The following is a 9891-nucleotide window of genomic DNA, read 5'->3' on the forward strand; positions in this document are numbered from 1 at the left end:
TTTGTTTTTTGAACAAGGATAACAGAATTCTTTTCACATTAAAGAGTAAATCTTACTGCTTCATGAGGTAAATGTTTGTAGCTCGTCTGTATTCCAGTTATTTAATTCCTGTTGATCACGGATTGAGAACTGGAGACTTGCAGGCAGAGACCTAAGAAGACTTTAGACTTTTGAGGAATGTTTCAACATCTATTTACTGTCAAATGTGACGTTTTGACCAACGGCGCAGACTCCAGTGCAAACGTGCAGAAAAATAAAGAGTGAAAATAATTATAATATGCCTGAGAGGATAACCAGATATACTTCAAAGACCTTTGTTGTCACATTTGTGTTTGTATTTCTGTGTTGTTGCTGCTTCATCTCATTCACTGGTTGGTTTATAGTCATTTTTTAACAACAGAATTTTTATTTTCAAAAATCAAAACTTTAAACTCAACTTTGACTCTAAATAAGAAAAACAATCAGAAATTCAGCAAATGAGTAAAATTAAAATATTGATTAAAATATTCAAACTGATGTAAAAGTCAAACTAAATCTGATCCATAAAGGAAGTGCATCACAAACATCCATGCTGGAGAGTTTCCTGTCCATCCCACGGCGTGATAGACAGAGCATTTCTCTCTGAAGCAGTTGTCTTTTTTCTGCTCAGAGTTCCCCGTCTTCAGTTGGACTGAGGCTTTTATTCTGTTAGACTTCTGAAATCCTCTAGTTTGGCGTTTGGAAGGCCTCAGGCTCCATTTAGACTTTGTTTTTTCTGCCTGTTTAGCCTCCATGGCCTAAAATATCTGGAGCTGATGCTGCTCCTCCAGCTGGACCAACTGTGAAAACATCAGCAGGACTCTGTTCATCCATGACGGTTCATGAACCTCTGGAATTCAGAGAGAAGAGCGTGTCAGGAGGAGGAAAACGTACCACGACTCTCATGGTGTAGAATCAGCAGGAATTGAGGTTCTGTTCTCATGTTCCTTGTGTCAGCAGTAAAGGACCCACGACCATAGAATCCCCCTTTGACATGTAAAATCTGTGCAGTTTCATTTAATAATTTGTTTTCTGCTGTTCTTTTCCCGTCAAAGTTAATAAAAGTAATCCAGGTGTTGTGTAGTGCAGTTTACAGACTGTCCGATTAGGGATTTACTTTAAATAATTGTAATGGATTACATTTCAAATGTACTTGTTTCGTCCGATTAAGAGTGGATGACCTTTATTTTGTTGAGCTTCCTGCTTCAACTTGTGCTTTTATTTCGAAGTAGCAACCGGAAACGGGATGGTTTTTGACCGTTTCTAGCTGAGCGTTTGAAAAGAGGAGGAAAGTGGAATGTTTCCTTCCTCTCCATCTGTTGGTTGCGGGACTTCGTGGAGGTTTAGCTGGACTCTTTCGTGTTTGAAATCACCACAAAGCGGATTTTTTTCCCCGCCTGAGATTTTCTGCTCCGCGGGAGGAGCTGCAGGCCGATGCCGGCAGGTGATGATGGATGCCAGCGGGGATCCAGGTGAGGGGGGGGGCTGTCTGCGATTTTCTTGTTGAATTTCAGTTTAACCTTTTGAATGTCTGTGATAAAAAGTAAAACTTTTGAAACGGATGACCCTTTCTTCAGTCAGAACTCCTTGACAAAATTAGAAAAGTTTTACAGAAAAGGTTTCCCGGTCGAGTCTGACTGCAGAAGAATCTGGATCTTTATGATCCAAACCTGAGAGGAAACGTCTGACAAACGTGTGAACGGGAGTCCACATCAAAGCCGTCATGTCTTTGATGTTATCACGTGATCGGACTGTTTTTGCCAGTTCGTTTGGGTCTCAGGTGATTTGCTGCCTCGTGCAGGTGTTTCAGGTCGTTTCCATGTTGTGCTGTGACGTCAGCGTTCTTTAGGGATTGAGTAGCTGAAGAAGTTTCTTTAAACCAGTTTGGGGAGAGGAGGAAGTTTAAAGTCTCTTTGGGCTCCTTTGAAAAGCAGAAAAAGGTATGTAAAGGATGCAAAACGTCAACCAATCAGAGGTCCTGACCCAAGGTGACTTCATGGCTGAAAACCTTCACCTCACGGGAGAATTCTCACCTTTGTACGCAAACACTAAAGTTTACGCTTTTGCTGACATCAGATGAAGTTAAAAACGGCATGAATTCATCCAGATATCCGGGTTCCACAGCAACACCAGATCATCACATCACCACCACCGTGCTTTACACTTGGTGTTTGATTTTCTGCAGAAAACAAACAAGCAGATCAGGTTTGTTCAGATTCAGACTCGGACTCTTAAACCTCCCGGTAAATGTTCTTGATTTTCTGTGAAGTGACTGCAGTTTATGTGAAGCAACAGTTATTTCTCTGCTTGGACGGTTCTGTTGGAGATCTGCAGGATTTTCTTTTAAATAAACCCAAAACAGCTGCTTTTCCAGCTTCTAGAAAATAAAAATCATTTAGAAAACAGTTTGACCTGAGAATCATGAAAGCACGTGTTTTTAGGATGCAATAAATGATGTACAGCTGCTTTTTTTGGACAGCCAATCATTTCAGAGGCTCCCGGGTTTGGAAAGTGAAAGGTGGTGCTTATGCTCTGGGATCCACTACAAGTGTGAACATTATTTTCTGTTCTGATAAAAGAAAAAAAGGTTTTCCTCATAGAGTCAATATTTTCCCTGTTAGGTTGACGTCAACAGCATCTTAAGTTTGAATCCACATTTATTTCCTCATAAAAATGTTTCTTTTTTTGTTGGAGTGTTGGTTAAAGGGCACATCTGCATGGACAGAAGGGGTGGGGTCTATTGAAAACAGATGAGGGGAAAGGATGAGGTGCAGGAATGGAACCTGCAGCCAGACACACGTCTGATCTGCATCTGCGATGCTCGCCGTTCCTGGTTGGAGTCGCTGGAGGTCGGACGGTTTAAAGAGCGTGTTCAGAGTTAGACGGACATGCACTGAGGGAGGGGCGCCTTTCCTTCTGGAAAAACAACTCCCAGGAAGGATTGAGTCATTTTCAGGCTCTGAAACGAGCAGAGAGCGTCCGCTTCACCACAGGCTGCAGAGCTCTGATGAAATCCAGAGGCCAGTAAAGCCCCCCCCCCCCCCTTTAGGATCTTTACATTCGACTCAATGTCAAAAACTAGCAGTCATCATCCACCATCATGTCCTTCAGATAACTTTAAAAAGCTACAGACTCACATCTGGTTGGAGAAGATGCTGCTGAAATACACAAAAGCTTCAAATGAAGCCAAGTCTCTCAGGAACAGTTATTTACTATATTAAAAACTGTAAAAGGATTCAAGTTAGCGGTTGATGTATCTGGTTCTTTTGCAGCAGGATTTGTGGATCCAATCATCAGTTAGATTTGAGCCAAAGCTGGGAAGAACCACTTTGTTTGGAGGAGATCCGAGTGCAGTAACAGGATCAGGCCAGAAGGGGGAGCTCTTCTCCCAGTCCAACTGTAACACGTTCCCACCATGGAGGTCATTTATTTTGAAACTTTTACAATCTGTGCAGCCAAAGCAAACTATTGGTGCAGATTATTATTAAAGACCGTAACGCTTCTAGAGATTATATACAAACAAAAATAAATTAAATTATAATAACAATCATTCAGAATAAACGCGTAGGAGAAATGCCATTCAAGAGTTTGATGAGTTTTTGTGAAAAAGTTTTATAAAACAGAAAACAATCATTTTAGTAGAGACCAGTGATCATAAGAAATGAATATTGAAAAATAAAATAAAATCATAGAGTATAACTATACTAGTTAATACTGTTAATCTTCATGTACAAAACATGTTTTAAAATGTTAATTAAAAACAAACTAAGTGTATTTGTTTTGATACAAACGCAAACGTTCAAGCATTTAACAGCCAGTATTTATATGACATTATTCTATTCATAAATGAAATGTTTTAGGGTAAAGAAGGTCGATTGAGTTACAAATCGTAAAAATATTAATATTCCACAAATTGAAAATATAACAAAAATAGGATTTTATCATTTTAGAAATATCGCCAGTTTTTATGTAAAGCCCTTTGAGTGAGCTGAGTTGTAAAAGTGCTCTACAAGTAAAGTTTGATTTGATACTAGCATTTACTAACATAACTTATCTGTGGGTTTGTTCCTTTAGTTAGACTGCATCGTGCCCCCCTCCTCTTCACCGTCTGTTTCCTTTCACTGACCGCTCCTCCTCCTCTCCTCCTCAGGTCGTCCTCCTCCTTCTCTCTTCTGTCCTCAGACGGCTGGACCCTCAGGGGGGTAAGAGAACATTCTTGGGGGACTAAAATGGGGAGGATCTTATGAGGGGGCGGAGTCAGCAAACGCCAAATAGGAAACATGCTTGAGGCAGAATAACTGGATTCTTACTTAAGATAAAATGTTTAAATGTCTGAATTTAGCTGAAAAAAACAGTGACGGTCTGTAAACTGGCAAAAAACTATAAGACATTTGTGTTCGCTTGAAGCAAAAAAGGGAGGAATATGTTTAAATATGTTATAAATAAGTTTAACTGCATGTTCTAGAAGCTCAAAGAGGTTCAGAGGAGTTTAAACGGGTTAGGGTTCTCCACTGATTTGGTTCATTTTCTTCTCATCTGGAAAACATTTCAAAAGATAAAAAAGTCGCTTTGGGAATCTGGAAATGGTTCTGGTTCTGAACGTCCACTGGACCAAAGGACAACACGGACTGAACTGCAGTGGTTGCCATAGAAACGTAGACAGACCAATCACTGCTTACTGAGGAGGTCTGGTTCCAACGTGGCGACAAACATATCCCCTGGTGGGGGGTGCGGGCCTCTTGGCGATGGCGGCCGTGTCCCTTGGGTGCCGGCTCCCTGGGCCCGGCGGTGCTCTCTCCGCCAAACTTCCAACATGGCCGAGCCTGGTCGGGCCATATTTATAACACCCCTTGTGGGCCGCCCTTTTTTCCCCGGGGTTCCCCCCTCCTGGGCGGGGGCGGCGGGCCCCTGCCTTGCTCCTACCTGGACCAACCGTGGGCCGGGTGGGTGGCTGCCTGGAGGGCGGAGCGGGTCTCCCTTGGGGGGTCCTGGCTCGTACCTGGGGTCGGGGCGGGGGGATGCCCGGAACTCCTGGGTGGTGGTGGGGTGCTCGTCTGGGGCTGTGGGCGTCCCTCTCCGGTGGGGCCCTGCGTTGGGCTCTTCCGGCGCGGCGGGGCGGCTGCTTTCCTGGCTGGGCTGGGGCGGCGCTCTCTTTCCCTCCGCGCCTCCCTGCTCTCTGGCTCTGGGGGCCTCGCGGCGGTCCTGCTGGCCCTGGCCTGGATGGCGGTCTTGGTCGCCCGGGGGGCGGTTGTTCCCTGCCTGTTCCCGTGTGGCGTTGGGGGAATTCCGGCTGCCGCTGCTGCTGCGGCGGGGGTATGGGTGTGGGGGTGGCTGGGCGCTCCTCCTCCTTCTTTTCACATTCCACCATCCATTTTAGAAGAACATAAACACTCACCTGAGCACAGGTGTTGGCTCACCTTTGCACTAATAGTTTGCATGATTGAATGAATGAAAGATTTCACACTAGTTGGTTTAAAGGCATAGGTATGCGTTCGTGAACACTATCTGTTTTGTGTGCATGTTGACATGTGGACATTTTTGCGGCTAGCAGGTGTGTTGATAATATTTGAGTGTGTGTGGACAGGCCCCGCCCTTTTTGTACTGCATTTGAACCGTACCGTAACGATAAACAACCAGTAAACCTGTCTGCTCTATGCTGCTTCATGGTCTTATCCCCCTTCCCCTCCTATTATCACCCTCTTACCCCCCCCCTCTCTCTAGCGTCCCTCTCTCTTCTTCCCCTCTTTCCTTTTCCATCCGGTCCAACACTAAAGATTTTCAAACATGATTGAAATTAATAAAGTTTGGCCTCAATTACAAAAGGGGTTTATTCAGACATACCTTTGGTTTGTCTGAAGATGAATAACCCCTCTTGTTAAAATAAAATATGTCCAACACAAGAGGCCCTCAGCTCTCATCTGTCTGCCCAGCTGTTGGACAGGACAAGTTTAAAGAAAAAAAAAAAAAAGAAAAAAACATATCGTGGGAAAATGGCGACTGAAACCAGAAGCGTGTCATTTCCTGTGGATGACGCCATTGGTCCACTTATGTTAGACAGTCAGTGGTCCTTCCGTGACGAGCGGGCGGGTTCTGCTCTCAGCTGCTGCTCCCCGTTCAACCCGAGCTCCCGTTTCTCGCCTCACCAGAGTGAGGCGGGACGTCCGAGCAGATGAACCCTCCTCTGGACCAAACGGCTCAGTGTGAAAGTCCTCGGCTTTGCCCGGTTCCTCTGAACTCCCTCCTCCACGTTTGTTGACATCGTCTGTGTTTTCATCTTTGTGGTCTTTGGAGAACAGCGTTCACTCTCACAGTGTTAATAAAGTTTTGCCCCCCCCCCGTTACAGCGTCTCCCGTCGGTCCTAATTATAGAGGCTTGTTTGTCCCGACAGTCTTCACTTCCTGCTTGTCCAGTGGGAACTGAATGGACACACACACACACACACACACACACATACACACATTGTGTGTGGTTCCTGTTCCTGAGCGTCTGTAGATCCACTCAGGGAGGAGGTAAGGCTGAGGAGATCGAGGAGGTGAAGGAGCTGGGAGCCCAGATCAGAGGCACAGAGGAGGTGCAGAAGAGGAGCGTGGAACCTGGAGGACGAGGAGAACCAAGTTCCAGGAGAAAGGAGGTGGAAGAACATGTGACTGTGAAGGAGGTGGATGGAATAAAGGAGAAACTTCTGCACGAGTGGCGACAGGAGGTGAAGGAAGGAGACCAAATGTGACTTTAGGCTGGAAAGTGTTTGACTGGGAGGAAGAGGGGAAGAAGAGGAGCGACCGGAGGGGGGCGACCGGAGCGGAGCCGAGGCCTGAAGCGTGTTGTTGTGGAGCCCGCCGGCCGTCGGGTCCTGATGATGGGCTGCTGCCTGTTTGTTTATCATCGGGTGAGTTGGTCTTCATCGGAGCCGCAGGAGGCCGTTGGTCCTAAAAACACAGACGGGGGTTTCGTTTAACGACACGCTCAGGTTTGAGTCAATCCGGCTTCATTGTTGTTTCTGTTCTGATGTTTTCTATATTAAACACAGTCTGTGAGGGGAACGGTCCATAAATCCAGCTTCTCCATCTGCATCCTCACAGTCTCTGAGTGCTGTAAAAGATTTTGATTTTATGACTAAAAAACAGTAAAAAAGACAGTTAAATGGAAGATTCTTTAAGGTAAAAAAAAGACTTTCATACAAAAGCAAAAAAAAACTTTTTCATTTAAATTCATTCTAATTCCAGATGAATCTCTACGTGTTCGGATTCTTGTGAGGAGTTTGAAGATCTTCCTCGGTTCCTGCAGCTGCTGCAGATGTTTGCTCTCCTGTCTGAGGCTTTATTTGATTTGATTTGATTTATTGATTTATTTCAAGCATTGTAGTCAAAGCAATAAAAGAAGTTACACATATTTATCAAACTCATTACAGAAATGATGAAATGCATAGATTAAAAAGACAGAAAACAAAACAAAAATGTCACTTAAATCACATTTGCTTAATTAAATACAGTGATCATTAACTGAAGTATAAGTAGAGTTTGATTTATTGCTTGAAAAGGAGTGGGAAGAAGCAAGCTTATATAATCCCCCCCCTACTGAGTTCATTCATTCGATAGTTTTACATCGTTTTAAATCCGGTTCTGATCAGATAGATTCCAGTGCCTAGAAATGATTGATGATCTTCAGAAAACATTCATTCATGATTTCAGTAAACAGTAACGATACCGATATGTAATAATAATTGATTATCATTAGAACACATGATAACATTAAAACAGTAATTATTGCTACACATTGCAGATCAAGTAAATAAAATCAATAGTTATTGATTGTAATTTAAACATTTCAGTAATCATTATTGCACATTACAATGCAACACTCAGTGGTTGTAATTAAAACATCTTTGATTATTTCACCACAGTCAAGTTCATTGATTTGGAATTATTCAAACACCTGTTGATCCTTGAATCCTCTTATCTTCATATCCTGAAATAAGAGTTTCTTTATACATTTTCTTGAATATTTGAATATTTGAACATTGTTTGAGCTCATTACTTAAACTGTTCCATAGTTTAGTGCCACACACCGACACACAGAAACTTTTCTTTGTGGTTCTTATCAGTTTGATCTTGAAGTTCCTACATCCCCTCAGTCTGTCGCCTCCTTCATTTTCTAAGAACTGTTTGATATTGAATGGAAACGATTTCCCATTGACTCTGTATAAAAGTTGCGCAGTGTAAAAATCAACAAGGTCCTACAGTTTTAAAAGTCTTGATTGATAAAATAGATTGTTCGTATGATCAAGATATCCGGCTTTATGTACAATTCTGACGGCTCGTTTTTGAAGTAGAAAGAGAGGATGTAGTGAACTCTTATCATTATTCCCCCAAATTTCTATACAGTAGGTGAAATATGGTAATATTAAAGAACAGTACAATAAATATCTGCTGTTGTATCCTAATATATGTTTAGATTTATTTACGATTGAAATACTTTTTGAGACTTTAGTTTGTATGTGTCTGATGTGAGGCTTCCAACTTAGTTTGTCATCGATAAAAACCCCTAAGAATTTGATTTCTCTAACACATTCAATTAAGACATTATTTATTACAATTGAGGGCTCTTTAGCTGCATTCAAACGTGTCTTTATTCATTTTTACACTGAAAGTATTTTTAAAAATAATTAAAGATCCAAATTCTCCATCATAAAATTAAAAAAGGAGGGAAACACTCTTATTTCCTTCCTTTTTTTTGTTTAGATTTCAAATAAATTCTCTTATAAAATAGGAAATCATGAATCAGCTGTTGCTTCAAACTGCAGTAGATTTTTCTAAGGTACCTTCAAAGTAAAATGAGAGGAAGTTTACTCCCTAAAAAAGCAGGAAGAGTGAAAACAAAAACCTAAATTCTGTTGAGGAAAATGAGGACCAGCAGACAACTAACTTTATGTGCGTCTGTCAGCGTTACTGAAGCTGGAATCCGCTGGATCCAGTTTAGGATCAGACGTGGAGGCTGACACACAAGATCCTGAAAGGTCCTGAGCTCAAACCCAAAGTCCGAAACGACATTTCAGAAGGCAGGAGGCCGTGATTTGTGTCAGAAAACAGGGAGGACTCTCCTCAGGAGAACTTCTCAAGAACCTCTGGATCCTGAGGAGTCACAGCCAGCTTGTTTTGGAGGTGGAACGTCACAGTCTCTCTGACCTGACATCAACGGTTCATGGCGTCTTGGATGAATTTAGTTGGAGTTGAGTTCTGGAGAGCTGCTCCACTGATGGGAGACTTTCAAAGTAAAAGAATGGGAACACTTGTCTGCTGCTGTCTGGAATTCAGGGCTGTTGATGGAAGGAGATCAACCTTAAACTGACAGGAGAACCTGGTTCTCCTATCTCTGGTTACTATGGCAACAGTGAGTTAAAGGTAAAGTCTGCCCAGTTGTGTAACATCCGGACAACAACAAAGTCTCAACACAATAGTGAACAAACAGCAGGCTTCCTGCTATTGTTTCCGCGTTCAGCTCGGATCCCAACATCTTTCTTCTTCTCTGGATTTTCCTCCTTCGCTTTGCTCACCCCTCCACCCCCACCCTCTCTGTGTCTGATGCACGCTCCAGGGTTTATTTATGTTGTTGCTATAGCAACCCCCTGATACTCATATTACTCATATTGTCGGGAAAAAACGCTGGTTCCGGATACAAGTGGCTGACATGAGTTTGCTCCATGGGGGGGGGGGACTGTTTTCAGGACAGCCAAAAGACAACGTCTCTTGGCTGGATGGGTGGATGGATGGATGGGTGGATGGATGGATGGATGGGTGGGTGGATGGATGGATGGATGGATGGATGGGTGGATGGGTGGGTGGATGGATGGGTGGATGGATGGGTGGATGGATGGG

The 9891-nt window shown here is 43.2% G+C and overlaps 1 protein-coding gene and 1 long non-coding RNA gene across 11 annotated transcripts in view; one reads left to right on the forward strand and one right to left on the reverse strand.

Moving 5' to 3' along the window:
* Window positions 1-1284: 1284 nt before the first annotated feature.
* Window positions 1285-9891, forward strand: part of arhgef3 (Rho guanine nucleotide exchange factor (GEF) 3) — a 29203-nt gene continuing 20596 nt past the window's right edge. For 5 of the 10 annotated variants that reach the window (XM_078947821.1, XM_011475694.4, XM_078947828.1 and 2 more), the window contains exons 1-2: window positions 1293-1490; window positions 4169-4220. In XM_078947821.1, the coding sequence (XP_078803947.1) occupies window positions 1453-1490; window positions 4169-4220 (90 nt within the window). In that variant the 5' untranslated portion in view covers window positions 1293-1452. Of the gene's footprint in view, window positions 1491-4168; window positions 4221-6509; window positions 6906-9891 lie in introns of those variants that run through there. The other 5 variants (XM_078947829.1, XM_078947827.1, XM_020703636.3 and 2 more) reach the window with 5 other exon arrangements.
* Window positions 1804-4179, reverse strand: LOC144992237 (uncharacterized). The gene is made up of 3 exons (XR_013656133.1): window positions 4064-4179; window positions 2052-2197; window positions 1804-1939 (listed from the first exon to the last, which is right to left on the reverse strand). It is a non-coding gene; the product is annotated as an uncharacterized LOC144992237 (long non-coding RNA).

This window comes from Oryzias latipes, chromosome 5 (assembly GCF_053564925.1).
Source record: "Oryzias latipes strain Hd-rR chromosome 5, Olatipes_Hd-rR_3.1".
NCBI classification, from domain to species: domain Eukaryota; kingdom Metazoa; phylum Chordata; class Actinopteri; order Beloniformes; family Adrianichthyidae; genus Oryzias; species Oryzias latipes.